The sequence below is a fragment of the Sorex araneus genome, chromosome 2 (genome assembly GCF_027595985.1).
Source record: "Sorex araneus isolate mSorAra2 chromosome 2, mSorAra2.pri, whole genome shotgun sequence".
Classification (NCBI taxonomy): domain Eukaryota; kingdom Metazoa; phylum Chordata; class Mammalia; order Eulipotyphla; family Soricidae; genus Sorex; species Sorex araneus.
Genome location: NC_073303.1, coordinates 272480831 through 272499848, shown reverse-complemented (window position 1 = coordinate 272499848; position 19018 = coordinate 272480831). Strand labels below are relative to the sequence as shown.

At 42.8% G+C, this 19018-nt stretch overlaps 1 protein-coding gene across 3 annotated transcripts in view; it reads right to left on the bottom strand.

The window, feature by feature from the left end:
- Positions 1-445: 445 nt before the first annotated feature.
- AGTR1 (angiotensin II receptor type 1) overlaps positions 446-19018 on the bottom strand; it is a 55303-nt gene continuing 36730 nt past the window's right edge. For 2 of the 3 annotated variants that reach the window (XM_055127720.1, XM_004602923.2), the window contains one exon: positions 446-2598. In XM_055127720.1, the coding sequence (XP_054983695.1) occupies positions 1472-2551 (1080 nt within the window). In that variant the 5' untranslated portion in view covers positions 2552-2598 and the 3' untranslated portion in view covers positions 446-1471. Of the gene's footprint in view, positions 2599-17976; positions 17995-19018 lie in introns of those variants that run through there. The other variant, XM_055127721.1, reaches the window with a different exon arrangement.

Sequence of the window (19018 nt, the reverse complement as noted above, 5' to 3'; positions counted from 1 at the left end):
AGTTTCCTCAACCAGTCATCCGTTCTGGGGCATTCGGGTTTTTTCCAGATTCTGGCTATTGTAAACAGTGCTGCGATGAACATACATGTGCAGATGTTGTTTCGATTGTACTTTTTTGCCTCTCTGGGATATATTCCCAGCAGTGGTATTGCTGGGTCAAATGGGAATTCAATATCTAATTTTTTGAGAGTATGACCAACCGTATTAAAGTATCAGTTGTATCAAAATTTGAGTGGATCTTTAAACACTGGTGGAGGGATTGGTATAGAGCCCTGCAACTATTAAACAATGACTTCACAACTATTGTAAACTGACATCTTGATTCAAAAGTTAAAATTAAATAGAATTTAAATAAAAATATCACTGCCCATTTTCACTGGTACTTTCTATTAAAAAATAACCTCTAAAGTAACAGAAACCATAACATCACAATAAAATTATTTTATTTTAATGTAAATAGAACCTTGCCAGCTTTTAATCAAGTAACAATAGTTTAAAGATAAAGATATACACATACATACATAGGTAAAATACATACTTTTGAAAACAATAAAACAAACTTGATGCTATATAATTTTTTACACACAAAATATAGATACTCTTCAGATATAAAATATAACTAATTTCACAGGAAATATACGACTACCTGGGACCAGAGGACAGCTTTATCTTCAGATGAGCTTTTATACATCACTGTCATAGCCTCATCACACAAATCAAGCATTTGCAATAAAGGGGGAGTGAACCTATATATATAAGACACAGGTGGAGTTTCACAAAAGTTCCTGGAATGTGATAACTAGTCTTTAGGCAGCCTTGGGACCAAGTGACTAATAATAGCAGGAATGAGAGGGTCACCTTACTACGAGCACGAAAACTGGGCACAAAACCTCTAGTGCCTTTGGGATGGGGACATCTTCAGTTCTGGTCTCCTATAATTAATTCTAAAGGAACGTTTCTCAACTGGGGGTCAGATGAAGATTCAAAGACTCCCAGAATATTCCCAAGGGGCCATGGGGAGAGAAATCGAGTACACAGTGGGGGCACAGCACAAGTTAAGATGTGGGGGCTCCAGGGAACAAGATCAGGCGGGGATGACGACGAGGAAGAGTGTAAGAGAGGCAGCTGGGAAGGATTCATGCATTTGAAGCACCTTCATGCAGGACCAAGGGTGACGGAGCAGGAGTGAGGGGGGAGGCTGCGTTTCTGCCCGCCAGTGCAGATGTCCAAATCCACACACTCGCTCACATCCCCACAAGTCCTGGGAGTGGCTGTCACCCGCATCGCACAGAATGTGGCATGGTGGCTCTGTTTGATTTTAAGAAGAAAAAAACGGAGCATTTGTTCAGAGCTTTGGAAACATCGGTTCAGTCCACCTAGTCCAGGATCTTCTGGAAAGGGAGAGAGAGCTGCTGGGCTCATTTGGGAGCGGAGGGCCTTTTCTGGTGCTCCTCCCACCGCACCCCTGGCCTCACTCCACCTCAACCCTGGGGGCTGGCTTCTTGGAAGAGGAGCTTCCAGGATCGGATGGGCGGTAGGAGAGCGTGCTCATTTTTGTCGACAGGTTTGAGTGGGACTTGGCCTTCGGGGGGATGTACTTCAGAAGCTGGAGGAAGTATTTCTTAAACTTCTTCCCCAGAAAGCCGTAGAAAAGCGGATTCAGGCAATTGTTGAAATAAGCGATGCAGATGGTGATGGGCATGGCCGTGTCCACGATGTCAGCGATCCGGCAGTCGTGGATGATGCCCAGCTGGATCAGGACGTCCAGAAAGGTGAATATCTGGTGGGGCACCCAGGAGAAGAAGAAGAAGAGCACGATCGCCATGATGATCTTGAAAATATCGTCGTTCCTCGGCTTGTTCTTCTGTATCTCGTAGGCCTTCTTCAGGGCCTTCCAGATGAGCGTGTAGCTGGTGAGGATGATCAGGAACGGGAAGAGGAAGCCCAGGATATTCTTGGTGAGCCCCAGCCCTATGGGGAGGGTGGAATTCTGGGACTCGTAGTGGAAGGCGCACACGGTGATGTTGGTATTCTCGATGAAGAACACGTTCCGGTGGATGACCGTGGGCAAGCTGGCCAGGCCGGCCAGCAGCCAGATGACAATGCAGGTGACCTTGGCCACCATCATGGTGCGCCGGAGGCGGGACTTCATGGGGTGGACGATGGCGAGGTAGCGATCGATGCTCAGACAGGTGAGCAGGAAGACGCTGGCGTAGAGGTTGAAGCTGACGCTGGCCGAGGCGATCTTACACAGGGAATTGCCGAAAGGCCAGCGGTATTCCATCGCCGTGTAGACGGCCCAGAGGGGCAAGGTCAGGAGGAAGCACAAGTCGGCCAGTGCCAAATTCAAGAGGAAAACACTCGCCACGGTTTTCAGTTTCATGTAAAAGTAGATGACGATGACCACCAAGCTGTTTCCGAATATCCCCACCACGAAGATGATGCTATACAGGGTGGGGATCATGACAAATATGTAATTGTGCCTCCCGGCTTTGGGACAGTCATCCTGGATTCTTTTAATGCCATCTTCGGTGGAGGCGTTGAGCATCATTTTGATTTCCTGGGCGAATTATCCTCAGACACGATCACCAAATGCACCTTGAGAACATAAAAATGAGAGGTAAACGTGTGGTTTACAAGATACAAACAATGTATTCTTTTTCTCAATTATAAATACGGTAATTCAAGCTCTTCTCTGAGGAGGATGTTAGACCATAACTTCTAAAGAAAAACTGAACTGATTCTATCTAAGATTGTATATTTAAATTTATAAAATATCCCGCAGACCAACAGAAATAGGTCCTAGCTCCTTGGAATTTTTTCCTAGGGGTAAATCCCAATTCCCTCTAGGAAATGTATTTAAAAACCGTACTCCAAATCTTAGAAACATGACTGAATTGGTTATTAGGGAAGAGGAGGTTTTCTTGGAATAAAACAAAGCTGATATATTTGTCTTTAACCCAGAAGTGTGATGCCTTTATATTTTGTTCTTTGAACTTTTGGCTTTCATTTTTCAATATTCACTTAGGGATAACATTTCTGGGCATTCATCTATAAGTGTTCAGAATAGCACCTATAAATATCTGACGATTGGCCACTGTGGGCATGATTTCGGATGGGTAAGGGGAAGAAGTACTTATGACTCTGGAGACTAGCACCTTTACTATGGTTTTTCCAGCCACCACAGGAAATCACCACTTCAACTCCTAACTCTGTCTAGACCAAGAGCTGACCCTCTTCACTTCTGGGCCTGCCAAACACGTCCAGAGTCAACCCCCAGAGTCAATGAACTGCTTCTGTAAAAAGGGGGTAGGCCACGCTTAACAAGGAAAGATGCCTTTGTGCAGACACAGAGGAGCAGAAATTCTGTAGGACTTTAGGAAGCATCATGTTCGGGATGGAGCCCCACAAAGATGTTTGCCAATATCGACTTTGGGTATGTTGCATAACTCACCATCAAGCTCTTCATTTATTTGATTAAGAAAAATCAACTCATTCTGCCCCTAACCTGAATCCTATACAAAGCTTGGAGATGTTTTAAATGAATAATATCCCAGATGTGACTCAATCAGGCTCCCAGGTCAAGGCACTCTCAGGCCAGGGAAGCCTGGTTGGGCAGAGGTGTGGCACCAAGATCCAGTTGCCATGAGGGGGTTCTCTAGAGGAGCATGATTGTATGCCCCCCTTTCACAAGTTCTCCTAAGGAAGATGAATAGAGAGCACTGTCTGCTCTTCCCAGGAGATCTATGCTTTTGCCTCCATGGGAGTGCCCAATTTGGTGCAAGATACTGCTGGGACAGGCTGGGGTCCTCTAACCAGATGCTGAGAGGAAGAAATGGACCAGCTGTGGCTGCCGTACCCCCCTCCTGCCCCCCCCCCCCACATAGGCGGCTATTCTTCCTCCCAAGGTTTTGGCTTGTATGGCCCCACTGTGCGCTCTCTCTGTGCACATCCTTGTATGCTCTAAATTGCTTCTTCTCTTTTGGGTCTTGGGACAGCAGCATCCACACATAGGTGGTCTCTACCTTAAAATTCATGACCTCTGTGGCCCTTTTCTAACTTTTCTGGATAATTGGTGCCACCATTTTTTGAGGCACTTTGGTCCCTAGATAGATCATTTGACACTATTTTATCATGATCTGTTGATCTTTCTTCTTCTTCCTTTTTTTAATTTCCTTTTTGTTTTCTTGGTAGGTGGTCACACCTGTGTGGCCAAGGCTTAATCCTGGCTTTGTGCTCAGGGGAGCATATGTGGCACCAGGAGTTCAAACCAGCGTTGGCCACATGCAAGGCAAGTGCCATAACCCATGTGCTATCTCTCTGGAATGTTTCTCTTAAAATTAAAAAAATATGTATCTAGTTAAGGTAAGATAGTTACAGTTTATGGTATTTGGTGTACAGTTCTTGCACTCCCCTCTCTGACCAAAATTCCCATGATCCTCCACTGCTGGTTTTGTCTCCCTTCTCAATGGTTTATCAACTGCTGGAAGGCAAGACCTATTTGGAAACAATCTAGTTTACTAGTGGACGTCTGATTATTCCAGAAGGCAGATGATTGATGTCCCATGGATAATGGAGAGAGAATATAATAGACTGGGCAGCGTAGAGCTGAAAAATCACTGAGTAATAGTCTAATTATTGTGGGATTATGGTGTATATTTACATGTTGCTGTCTCCCAAGTCAGATAGAAAATATTCATTGTCAACCCAAGCTTCACTTTGGACAACAAAACAAAAACCCAAAACAAACACAAACAAGCAAATTGACACACACACATACACACACAGGGTAATAACCCTTGGAACTCAATAACATGGTTTGTAAAATGGAAGACAAAAAGAGGAGGTAGGTTTCCAAGAAGGCCTGACCTATTTCTTCCTCACTCTGAGGATTTCTCTGAACTTTGATAATTTTTCTGCTTACTTGATTATAGTGACTGAAATTGTGCCAATTTAGAAGCATAAATTCATTTAGGTAAACAAACATTCTCTATTAGAAATGAAATGCTTCATCAAAGGTTTAAGGGCTTGCAATCATTCATGTCTTAATGTAGACTGATGTCTTATTTGTTCTTACATCTTGCTGGAATCAGTTGGATGTTCCCTAGGAAAAACTGGAAATGTCAAGGTTAAAGACTCTCAAAGATTAGAAAGGATCCGGGTGAGCTCCAGAGCTGAAAACTAGAGCAAAAGTAAATATTTGCTTCACCTTAGACACAAGGGCATACTAACAATGGAAAAAACTCAGATGCATGAAGATCTTTGGGTTCCTGGAATAAGAAAACTATCTGTGGGCACAGGGGGGGTGGTTTCTAAGTGGTGACTAGGCCCAGGAACTCCTTCTGGAAATTCTTGGCCAACTGGGCCAGTGGTCCAATGGAAGGGCTCAAGGATGAAGTCTTGCTTGAGCCCTGCTGAGACGGGAATTGCCCAGGTCACCTCAGAGATCCTCGAGGAGCCCCATGATTTCAGTGATGCTGCAAAGATGAGAAGGGCCATGTGGTCCCGGGGTGCAGCCAGGGTCAGCCTCATGATGCACCTTAACTCCTGTACTATCTCTCTATTCCCTCTTTCCATCTCTATCCACACAGCTCATTCTGGCTCTATTACTCCTGTGTTGGGAAGCTGCAGAATTTAGAATTTCATTGACTTGTTGGACCATCCGTTCACAAGTGAGTCTTGAAGAGAGAAAGTTTCCTTTGGGAAATGCCAACTTCTAAACACCCTTGTACTTCAACTGCATTGTCAGCTGAAGCCAGCTTCTCCTTGAGTTTCCATCCATCCCCATGGATGAATAATTTAGCCTATGCAAAGTTGCTCTGAATATCTAGAGGGGGCATCCCTGGAAATTTTAGGGAGTTATTTATTACTTGATGGAGTAGGTCTCTTGGGAAGCTCTGTACATATCATTATTATACTACTAGCAGAAAAGTTTGCCATAAGTGATTATGGTAAGTCATGATAGAGATTTCCTCTCCAGTAGGGAAACCAATGTTCGCATACTTTGGGGTGGAGAAAGGAGGGAAAGGGTTTCAGGTGATAGAAATGGTAAGAGCTAGAACAAAACAAAAACTCAAATAGGGCATCCCACAGGCAGGCACTTATCCATCCATCACACAGTCCCTGACACCCCCCCTCTGTGCCGTATGAAAATACAGAGGCAATCAAAATGCATCTTCTCTGAGGTGTTTCAGTCTAGCGAAAACTTCTCCAGCGCATTGGATAGAAATATCTCTAGCGCACTGAATGTTATACCAGTCCCAGAACACGTAATCTAACCTGTGCATATTACTCCCCAGCGTGATTGGGGGAGGGCTGTTGGTGGGGGGGGGGAGATCTTCTAGACTTGGGGGGCTGTACCTGAAACAGACTGACTAGAATTAAAGGTGTTCAACCAGCTGGCTGGCCAACGCAGAGAAGAAATTGTATCTTCACTTGATTTTTCCCCCTTTATAGTAATGCAGAACCCAACACGCACCATCTATGAGGAACTGCTCTTGCACATGTCTGAACATCACTCGACCTTCTGTGTGTGGGGTTTTCAGGGAGGGAGACGCGAGCTGCCCCACCCATGAGAAACAGCGTCCTCTGGCTCTGTTGCCTCTGCAAAACTGGAAGGTTTTCTGGCAGTCTACATCTCCCGGAGAGAAGCAGAGTTCTTAGGAAAGGGAAAACTTGGAGGTCCTCTGTAGGGCTGGTGTTAAAGGACGTTGTCTGGGGCAGAGCTAGAGGAGACAGATAGATGGCGACTCCTAGGAAACGCACATGGAGAGTTCCCAAAGGGATGTTCCTTCCTCCCCCTTTGGTTCTGGACTGTAGAATGCTGACAGAACACAGTGGCTAGGCTGAGGGTCCACCTCTTTTTGCTTCTGGCCACAATTGGGACCAAGCTTCGTGCTTACTTGAATCCCACAGCACGGTTTTCTTGGGGGAAAGGAGATAGGATGAGGGGGCATGCTATTGTGGTGAAACCTTACATGCCGCCTGCACAGCTGTGTGGCAGTGGGCAAGCCACTCCAGTTCTCAGACCATGAACCCCAGCATCCCGAGATGTGGCACAGAGAAAAATTTCTCACTGTGCCAAAGTGTTGCAGGCATTCAGGGAGGCAAGGAGAACAGCACCGGGTGGATCTTTCAAATCAGAAGTGTTCAGGAAATAGGTTTTATTGGGACCTTTGCTATTGTGAGAGTCAGGCAACTTTCTCTAGCCGTTGTTCAAACACAAAGGAGGTTGAGGGGAAAAAAAGTTCATGAAGGGCGAGCTCTTTCTCTGGTCGTTAAAAGGCTAAATATACCAGGCCATTGGCTTTCGATGTATGAGTAAAAAATGATCTTCAGCAGCTGATTAAATTTGCCCTGAGTCAGGTGGGACCTATTGGCAGCTGTGGCTGTCTGGCCTCTCGGGAACGTTTTTTATGTGGACATTGCTTTCTCTTCCTTGAAAGCTTCCTTATTCTTAAAAACAAGCCTAAGAGAGAAGATTTCCTTCCTTCCTTCCTTTCTTTTTTTTTAAATTCTTAGATATTTCCCCAAGACTTTTGATTAGAATATTAATACCTTCTTAAGCTTCTGAAGCAGGCCCCAAACCAATCTAATTAAATTGTTCATTATGAGCTTCTTTTTTTTCTCTAATGAGTTTGCAATCGAAAGGGAAAAAAAATCACCCCCTAGTTTCTGATGATAATAAAGAGAGAACTAAAAGACCAAGTAATTATATTTTAGAATCATCTTCTATCAAAGTCTCTCTCTCTCTCTCTCAGATATCAAAGAGGAAGGCAGAATGGGTAAGTCATTTACTTGTGGAGCTGGACAGCGCCATAACACACCCTGTTTAAGTCTTTCTCTTTATTGTTCCTGGTTTGTAATTCAGACTTTAGAAAACTACAATTTCTGCTCCTGCATGTCCCCACTCCCTTGCTCCCCACCCTGCAGTGATGAACGAATCATTCTACAAGGAGCAACTGTTTGCTGGTTTCTACATGAGAAGTCAGAAGTTGACTCTAAATATTTAAGATTCTACTATGTTTTCCCTTTCAAAACCCCACTGACCTTTCTTTTCCTTCCTCTTTTTTTTTGGTTTTTGTTTTTGAGGGGGCAGTTGGGTCACACCCGACTGTTCAAGGATCAGTCCTGATAGTTCTCAGGACTCATTTATAGTTCCAGGGGTCAAAGTAGGTTGTTTCTATGCAAGGGGACAGCAAGTTTGTTTTTTAATTCAACTTCAGCATTTTTATATAATTGAGTAAATAACAGTTTATTGTCCTTAGGATATTTGTTAAGTTGGGCACAGGGTTTTCTCTGCAGTATTTGTGTAGAACATTCATACAGAAAATAAAATTAAAAAATTAATTTATGAACTTGCTGCTTTAAGCCTGTGATCTCCCTTGAACAAATAACTCTGTTATTTGGAGAATCACTATCACTGTCGCTATGACTGTCATCCTGTTGCTCATCGATGTGCTCGAGCGGACACCAGCAACATCTCCATATAAATACTCTCGAGAAGCCCATGTGTATCCTCTTTTTCTCTTCCCTCATGCTTTTCTAAATAAATTTTGTTCAGTAAAACCTACTTTGCTTCACTACAAAACAATACATATGACCTCTGGGCTTTCTTTCCCGATACTCGCTTCTTTTTATCTGAATTTTGTGTTCTGATTCTTTGTGCCTGTGTCTGGGGCCCTTTTCTACCCTGCGCTTCTTAAGTGTTTCGCACAGCTTTGCACTACAAGCTCTTATCCAACAGTTAGACGACTTGCTCTGTTCAGGTATAAATTCTGGAGTTTTCTCAGTGGATCCTTTTGGCGTTTGCTGTCTGGTCACTTTGCCACCTCCACTGGGTATGGAATACAGAGCCTGTGAACTTTCTCCTGGAACATATAACACTCTTGATGGGAAAACATTTTAAATATCAATTCTTGCTCTAGTTTCCAATCCCCTTCTTGGTCACTGGGTTTGCAGATAAGAACCTTTGTTCATTCTTAAATTGTGACTGGCTTCTGGAAGTTGGTTGGTTTTTGACTATGGAAGGCTATGGAAGGTTTCAATGCCAGACGTTCACCAGAGAATCTGGTTTCAACTGCTTTCTTTTTTTTTTTTTTTTTTTGCGTGCACACCCACTAATGCTCAAGGCTTACTCTTGGTTCTGTGCACAGGAATCATTCCTGGTGGGCTTGGGGGACCCTATTAGGTGTCATGCGGATTGAGCCTGGGCTTGCCATATGCAGGGCAAGTATCTTACCACCTGTACTATCTTTCCATCACCGTCAACTGCCTTCTAAACAGGAGGTCTGGACTCAGCTTAGCTTTCTCTTAGCTCCATAGCTGCTACAGATTCTCTCTTGATCCCTGCGGTCTCCTCCTGTGTTCAGAGCTGCGCTGTGATATGAAATGTGTTTAGAGAGAGATAGAGTTCCCTGACTGCGAAGTGGACTATAGTGTCCTTTTATTTTGGGTGGTGCGACCTTCTAGACAATATTTGGGCAACCTGGGGGCCATTCCCAGTAATGCTAGGCCAACTAGGCAGGGTGGTTCAATATTTGACCTATTGCTGTAGTGCTGTTTGGTGCTGTTTGGACCTAGAGGTGCTGTGTAGCACCAAGGTCACACTTAACAGTGTTTGGGGGTGGGTGTAGATGTGTGATCCTGTGACGCTGGAAACGGACCTCTTGCCTTGGCACACGTAGGTCCTGTACTCAGCCCTTTGAGCATCCTTCCCTATTTCACCATCTACATCCTAACAGGAGGTTACACTACTCTTTATTTGGACACAATGGAGGATTGCTTTGACCAATAAGCTTTGTCTGACTTGCTCTTCTCCTCCCAGTTCCCCATCAGTCTCTTTTTTTGGGTGGCACTCTTCTCCTTGCGGGTAATCCTAGCAGCCAGGAAGAAGGGAACCCTGTGAGAGAGCCTTGCATCATAGAAGTGGTAGTAAACAGTGCTGCTTTGAATCAGAATCCCAGGAGAAGGCCATATAGTTGGTCAGCGACAGTAACCAAATGCCTTTATTTAAATCGTTCCTTGGAGATAGCTTTGGTCCCCTCTGCATTTTCTAGATGAGCCCTCTTAATACAAAATAAACCTTATTTAAATCATATTAAAAAAGTAATCTACATCCAATTTCTTTATTCTTAAGGAGTTGCTGTGTGATTGGTCTATGTGGTAGACTCGTTTCTTGCCCCCCCCTTTTTTAAAGAATTTTATTTTATTGAATCACCATGTGGAAAATTACAATGCTTTCAGGCTTAAGTCTCAGTTATACAATGCTGAAACAACCATCCCTTCACCAGTGCCCATATCCCACCACCAAAAAAAAAAAGCACACCTCCCATCCCGCCCCCAAGCACCCCTCCCCCCCTTGCCATGAAACTGATAAATTTCACTTTACTTTCTATTTACTATGGTTACATTCAATATTTCAACACAAACCTCACTATTATTGTTAGGAGTACTCCACTAGTCAGACCTGTTGTGAAGAGATATGAAGTTTTGGATTTCTGTACTTTAGCAACTAAGTCCAGGGAGATTTCTTCCAGATATTGGATGATTGCAAGCTTGTAAACCCCATCTGTGGTTGTCATAATATGGTGGTCACCATGCCCTTCACCCCAGGCAAGGACGAGGCTCGCGAGAGAAATACCTTTCCCCTCCTGGGTGGGCATGGGGCTGAGGCTTAGTTCTCAGTCTGGAGACATTCTGTGAGGAGCTGCCCATGCTGAAAAATTTAGCTGGCGTCTGGAGTCACGCTGGTGCAGCTGCGGAGAAGCCGCACACACATGCAGCCCCCGGGATCACATCTTTCTTGCCCTTTTTTTAAGTCACTGGATTAGAGTGATAGCACAGTGGGTAGGGTGTTTGCCTTGCACGTGGACAACCTGGGTTCGATTCCTCTGTCCCTCTCGGAGAGCCCGGCAGGCTACCGAGAGTATCCCACCCACATGGCAGAGCCTGGCAAGCTACCCATGGCATATTCTATATGCCAAAAACAGTAACAACAGGTCTCACAATGGAGACATTACTGGTGTCCACTCAAGCAAATCGATGAACAACGGATGACAGTGCTACAGTGCTTCTTATGTCACTATGGCTTCTGGGGGACTGTCTTCAGAAAAGATGAGAACTGGACCAGCTCTTTCTTATTACTGCACATATTAATGGCAGTCAGCTGTAGAGACATCCAGATGCACACTTACTATCCCAATCAGCCCTCCTATTTGCTTCACCAAAATACTGTAAGAATCTAAAGAATGGCTTTAGGAGATGGCTCTAGGAAAAACCATTCAGAAGTTCATTCCAAGTTAGGATACATATTTTTAAGGAAAGGAGAATGTTAATATTTAATTTTTTCTTGGAAATTATTCCATCCTTTAATATCCAAGCATCTAGTGTGAATCTATGATGAAATTTCTCCCCTCCCTGAGAGTTCCTGTAGCCCATAGATGATAGTGTTACCCAGTGCTGCTGAATATCTCGTTTCCCCAAATAACTCTCTTTTCATTCTTATGCTATTTCCTAGCATTCATTTTTTTTTCTTTTTGGGTCACACCAAGCGATGCTCAGGGGTTACTCCTGGTTTTTCACTCAGGAATTGCTCCTGGCAGTGCTTGGAGGACCATATGGGATGCCGGGGATTGAACCCAGGTCGGCTGCGTGCAAGGCAAACGCAAGTTAGGATACACAGTGACATGGGTCACTGTGCTATCGCTCCGGCCACCTAGCATTCATTTTTGTCTCAAACTCTTGGATGTTATTATTGCCTATTTTTTATTTACAAGGAAAAGTGAAAAAGGAAGAGAAAACAATATACGATGTTTTTGAAAACCATGATTAAGTGTAATCACATGCTCAGAAAAATCTTCCTTTTGGCATCTTGGTGTTGCTAGAAAACATTCCTCCTACGTTAAATACAGAAATCCATCAAAGGCTTTATTCATTTTTTGTAAAAATAATGAGCCTTGAACAGGTGGGGCCCAGAGATGAGTGCAAGGGGCAGTAGTGTCTAGAGTGGCAGCAAAATTGCATAGGGAGCAATGCCTGCCCACTGTCCACTTCTATTCCAAACTCTTCAAACATCTGGACTTACAGAATTTCCTCCAAGGAATCACAGGCACATTTCAAAGGATCAGAATCTCATCTCAGCCAGTCAAAGAGAAGGAATCTTCGCGTGTGTGTTGGGGGGCATGGGACTCCCAAGCCGACCTCAAATAATTTAAAGACCATCACACCTGGTCAACCTGGCAGCTCCATCCAGTGCTTGAGTCTCGTGATGCTGGAGGGCCACCAGGAACAGGGGGAGCTGGGGATCAAACTCAGGGCTTAGTGTTAACTCCCTTGCCCAGAAGCCTCATTTTGTAATGGTCTAGCTCTTCAAGACGATTCAACAAGCTTTACTCTTTTCCTTTAATAGATGAAAGAAGCAGTGCCTATGTGGCATCTTATTCTAGGACAGCTGTTTTTACAACATCTGAGCCAACCCCAAGGTTTTGTTGATAAACCTCCACCCCTGCCAAGCCATGAGTTTCTTTGGGATTTGTGATCTGCAACAGAAATGGCTTAATTCGTTTCAAATTCTGGTGTAAGAGATATGAGACAAAAAGGAAGCAGCAATTAGTTTATATCCTTAATAAATTATAATAATATGATAGAATTTATACAGGTGCTTTGAGTTTTCTGTTAGAGATGATGATCACATGGCAGTTCCTTTTCAATGAAAGAATTTAAGCATTATTTCAACCACACAACCAATCATTTTAAATGAAGCAAGAAGGATTACAGAGCCAAAGAAAGATTACAGATCCAATATATTGTATGCTTCCCCAATAATGCAAGCTTCTACAGCAGTAGAAATAGACCTTGAATGATGGCTTACAAATTGGTTCAGATGGTGTATAAGGAGACTGGGGTTCTCTTTTAGAGTGACCTTTAGATTTCCAGTTTCTCTAGACACTTATTCCTCTGCATCCTCAGGGAATTGGTATATAAAGTCACCTCCTGGCACACCAAGACCTCATAATTGTTTTGAAGACAAAAAGGGAATAATGAATTGTTGAATAGAAATGGGCTTGAAATACCCCCATATCTTAACTTACTGTCTATAAATTGATAAAATTCTAGAATTCAGCACATATAATGGAAATTAAATTAAAATTAAACCTCTTCCGGAAGATGAATAAAGAAACTCTATGTAAGATTAGATAATTTCACAAAATACAGTAAGCTCTATTATATTGGAGATTTATTTTGCTTTATTGACCCCCCCACCCCATTGTTTCCAGTGAAGTAATCGGAGGAAATGTTTCCCCAGCACAGTAATTGGACAGCTGGTTGGGATCCTAGAGTAATTGGGTCAAGGTTATGGGATTGTGCCCCAGGTAGACCAGTTGGTTTCACACCATTACACCGAAGACCGTAAGCCTGTCAGGCATGCTCTGTGCTATTCATGAGCAATGCCAGGTTAAATGGGGAAGACAGATTTGTTCATTGCTGCAAATCAAAATTTAAAAGAGCACACCCTCCAGAGAGGGAGTCAAGATGACATCATCTTTTGAGAAGGTGGCATCAAATATTATCATAAAAGTAACTCATACCATACAGGCATCTACTCTCAGATTCTCTGTGGGAAAAATACAACTTTTAAAGTGTGGCTGATAGTTCCTGTGGTTCTCTTTCCCAGATAAAACACAAAAAAGGCGAGAACAGAAAATTCCCTCCGAAATCTCTCCCTGGGTTTCATTCTTTGCAATGCCATATTGGTCTGTGCCCCAAAGAGCTAAGTGGACTTTGGTCCTAGGAAAATGACTTCTGTAAAAGTCATGCTTATTTGGTTTTTACCAGTTCCTTTTTTTCAAAGAGCTTTGCATGCACTATACATTTATACTTTTAAAAACAATAGTAAGAGGCTATAAAAATGGAGACAGCAGAAAATGTGGGGGAGAAACTGTTGCTCTTCAACCTGTTCAGGCCCTCATTAGTCACTAACACAAGAGTTAATACCATCATTTAATCTCTTTTTCTGGTCATTCTTTACACATCTAAAACATTCAGAAATGGAATCCCCACATGTCTTTTCACCTCTATATTTTAGATTGTTAGAGGTAAAATTGTAAAGCTTTTGGAGAAAAAAACCCTTGAAAAATAGTCCATTTCTTTATTTTATTTTATTATTTTTGCTTTTTGGGTCACATCTGGCGATACACAGGGGCTACTTCTGGCTCTGCACTCAGGAATTACCCTTGGCCATGCTCAGGGGACCCTATGGGATGATGGGAATCGAACCTGGGTCGGCCGCGTGCAAGGCAAACACTCTACCCACTGTGCTATTGCTCCAGCCCCACAAATAGTTCATTTCTAATGAGAGGGGAAATCAGGTGCGTTTAAAGACAAAAGACTCAAAGACTCAGAACTTCCAAAGAATGTTTTGTTTTGTTTTGAAATCTAGCAGAATTAGAACAAAGAATTTACTAGTGCAGAAATAAAAGTAAAATGGCAGATAGTTTAAGATTCTATGCTTAATACCTGTGGAAGCAAATGCTTGGCATAAAGAGAAGTGTTCCAGGTTATGACTAACCCACAGATAAATTTTCTCTGCCCTCAAAACAATTACAGGTTTGGAGATTTGAATTCTCTACATTTCTAATTTCCATTCTCCTCTATTTCCTCATTCTTTGTGCTCATCGATTTGCTTGAGTGGGCACCAGTAATGTCTCCATTGTAAGACTTGTTGTTACTATTTTTTGGTATATGGAATACGTCACAGGGAGCTTGCCAGGCTCTGCCGTGTGGGTAGGATACTCTTGGTAGCTTGCCAGGCTCTCTGAGAGGGACAGAGGAATCAAACCCAGGTTGGCTGTGTGCAAGGCAAACACCTTAACCGCTGTGCTATTGCTCCAGCCCATTCTTTGGGCTCAATGCCAATAAAAGGATATCTTGGGGCCAGAGAAGAGAGTGTAGCAGGCAAGATGCTTGCCTTGCATGTAGCCAATCCAGGTGTGATCCCTGGCACCATACATAGTTTTCCTGAGGAATGATCCCTGAGCACAGAGCTAAGAGTAAACCTTGAGGATGGCTGGGTATAGCTCAAAATACCTAATGTGAGACACAGATAAAGATCTATTTTTTCTAGCATCTACATTTAAAAAAAGGTGAAAAGAAACAAGCGAAGCTAATAGGATTACAACTTTCATTTAACCCAGTATACCCAACACATTATGATTTCAACTTTGCAGTCAATATACTGAAAGCATCCCACCTGCATGGCAGAGCCTGGCAAGCTCCCCGTGGTGTATTCGACTTGCCAAAAACAGTTACAAGCCTCACAATGGAGACATTACTGGTGCCCGCTCGAGCAAATCGATGAACAACGAGATGACAGTGCTACAGTCAATATAAAAAGTATGGAGCTATTTTATGTCCTTCGTTTGCAGTACCAAATCTTCAAAATTCAGAATTTCGGTTTCCAGTACATCTTGGTTAAAACTAGCTACACGTCAAGGGTTTGAACTAGCTACACGTGAGTGCCAGAGTTAGGACTCGAGCCTCCTTATCTCACCAATCAGTCCTTCTGGCAAAGGTTCTGAAACATCATCGCTGGAGCGACAGTGTCATCCAGATCTGGGAATCCCTGAGCACTGCAAATGTATGTCCCCATCCCAGAGCTACCAAGTCAGCAATATCTCAGAGGGCGAGGTTTGGCTAGCGAGGGTTCTCCCACCAACTAGGATGCAGCGGAAGGTTAAAAACCCACGATCCCCTGCCCTGTTTGTCATTTCATGTGCAAGTCTGGCTGGAAAGTTGACAGTGATGATTAGCAGGCAAACCAACTCCAACAAACAACTCAAGTGCCTGCTGAGAAAATATTTTCATTTGGTTCCATTATTCTCACCACATCCTTGCCAACACTGGTTGCTTCCAGTTTTCTTTCTTTCTTTCTTTCTTTCTTTCTTTCTTTCTTTCTTTCTTTCTTTCTTTCTTTCTTTCTTTCTTTCTTTCTTTCTTTCTTTCTTTCTTTCTTTCTTTCTTTCTTTCTTTCTTTCTTTCTTTCTCTCTTTCTTTCTCTCTTTCTTTCTCTCTCTCTTTCTTCTCTCTCTTTCTTTCTTTCTTTCTTTCTTTCTTTCTTTCTTTCTTTCTTTCTTTCTTTCTTTCTTTCTTTCTTTCTTTCTTTCTTCTTTCTCTTTCTTTCTTTCTTTCTTTCTTTCTTTCTTTCTTTCTTTCTTTCTTTCTTTCTTTCTTTCTTTCTTTCTTTCTCTCTCTCTCTCTCTCTCTCTTTCTTTCTTTCTTTCTTTCTTTCTTTCTTTCTTTCTTTCTTTCTTTCTTTCTTTCTTTCTTTCTTTCTTTCTTTCTCTTTCTCTCTTTCTCTCTTTCTTTCTCTCTTTCTTTCTTTCTTTCTTTCTTTCTTTCTTTCTTTCTTTCTTTCTTTCTTTCTTTCTTTCTTTCTTTCTTTCTTTCTTTCTTTCTTTCTTTCTTTCTCTCTTTCTTCTTTCTCTCTCTTTATTTTTCTTTCTTTCTTTCCTTCTTTCTTTCTTTCTTTCTTTCTTTCTTTCTTTCTTTCTTTCTTTCTTTCTTTCTTTCTTTCTTTCTTTCTTTCTTTCTTTCTTTCTTTCTTTCTCTCTCTTTCTCTCTCTTTTTCTCTCTTTCTCTCTCTCTCTTTCTTTTTTTTTTTGGTGGAAGGCTTGGACATTGGTGGCAGGGGCTGTGGTGCTGGAACTACGCATGCATGCAGTAAATCACCGTGTCTCAATAAACACAGAGGAAATGGGTAATATGAATGAATGTTTTGATGGACATTGGGAGCCAAACAACCTAAAGTAAATTGACAAACTCTGAGGGGAAGCTTGGGAATTGCTTTTTCTTTTTTCTTGGCCACACCTTATGATACTCAGGGGTTACTCCTGGCTCTGTACTCAGGGATCAGTCCTGGCTTGGAGAACAAATGGAATGCTGGGAACTGAACCTGGGTCAGCCATGGATGTGATAAGATCTTGTAGCTCTGAGAAATGTTGGTGTCCTTAAATTCAATCTAGGGTGTAAGTGACTAACTCTTCCACCCCTACTCCCAACCCCTCTCTTCTTTCCCCACACACAGGCCTGTAAGGAAACTTGGCAAAAAGGCATTGTGAAACTCCCAGGTAGAGGAAGAAGTTCAAGTATGAGCAGAGGTAGAAATACTGAGGAAGTCTGAACAGAAAGCCTAAAAAATGGTCTGAACCGATTGTCATTCCAGTTCCCATCATTCTCTTGATACCCATGCATTATTAAAATGCAAATCACAATGACCAAACCGCTAATTGCAGCAAAGAGTTCAGGCCAGTGTTCTGGGAACCAAATGGCCTTCTCTGGTCTCCCAGGATATTCTAAGGGACCAGAGGGAAAATTGCATATAAGGAGGGCAACAGCCTGAGGTTAGGGGCCAACCAACAGGACGTGTGTGTGTGTGTGTGTGTGGGTGTCTGTGTGTGTGTGTGTGTGTGCCTGTGTCTGTGTGTGTGTGTTTGGGGAGGGAGGAGGCTCAGGAAGGAAACAAGTTCCAAAGGAGGCCACAGTCAGAAATGGTTGAGAAATACTATACCGGGTTAGACCATTCTATCTGCCAGTATTCGCCACCCCATTCATTTTCAATGTAAATGGGACTCCTTCTGTTTTCCCATTCGACAGCCTGGATAAGAGATACAACACGACGTAGGTGCATGAAAGGTGGCATTGGTGCTGGAACACTGTGTGTCTGAAATTTATCTCTGAATAACTTTGTAAATCACATAAAACAAATTAAAACAATAGAAAAGTAAACAATTTTGCCGTGACACAATGAGATCCCAGCCATTGCTGTGTCCTCTGCACACTTCGTTAGCAATCTGTGAGTTCCTATATGTCACACAACACATTTGAAATGAAAATACAGACCCAGGCTACGCGTGGCTGTAAGAGGGAGGGGGAGACAGGAGCTTGGTCCGGGAGAGTGGCCTGCACGGGGGAACTCACCCATGACTCTGTGATGGATTTTTCTTCTCTGAATGAAAAACTAAAGACCTCTCAGTTTGTAGGTGACAATCAAGCATTTCAGCGGGCCTCACAGCAGCACACAGTCCACATGGCAGTCCTCTCTGGGGAAAGGGGAACATTTTGGAACACTCTGGGCCATCCAAGACCCCTAGCATCTTTTGTTTTGAACTTTGTTGTAGTCATCTCTTTCCTTACTTCACTTTCACTAATAGGAGCAACCCAACTGTTTCAGTTAGCAATGATTAACATTCACTGCCCTCTTCTAGAACTTTCTATCACATTCAATGGTAGGAAAATGCTTCTTGGGACCTTCAGATGGCAGAACACACTCTGTTCTCCACAGTAACAAGTCCCCAAATCTACAGAGGTTAGGGAGGTACCCTCTAACTCAGTACCTTTTCCTGGGGGCCAGGAGTAAGTGATCAGCCTTTCCAATGGGCATATTTGACACAAATAATTTGGGCCTCTTTTCCATTGAAATGTCTAACTCCCCATAGTTTCAGCCAGAGACCAGGACTATTTGAAACTTCATTTTTTTTCACCCAAATAATTTTTGTTCTTATATTCCATGAGATTGGTAAAGTTTATAAATCAAGTTAAGAGGGGAGAGGGCATGATGGCTTCCCAGCCTCCTCTTGGAGGCATATTTACGCACTTTATTTCTACACAAAAATCCTCCTCCCAGCACTTAAATATTTATTTCTGGTTCATTAATTACTCATCAGAGGCTTCGAAAAAAAAGCTGTTGACCTTTGACCTCCACATAAAGGACTGAACATACTGAAAAGGATTAGCTCTGTCAACAGGGACATGAGTCAACTTAAACTTCTCAGCGACATCAGTGTCAGGCTCCAGCTTACTTAGTGTGCAATTGTTTTATATTTTCTGAATTTCTGCTGGAATCTGATTCACCCAGAGGAAAGAGAATTGCAGTTTAAGATTAGTGACAGCAACATGCGTCATAATGACTGGAAAACTTCCTAAATGTGAAGCATTTTGCTAAAAATTGTTCCCAACTCTT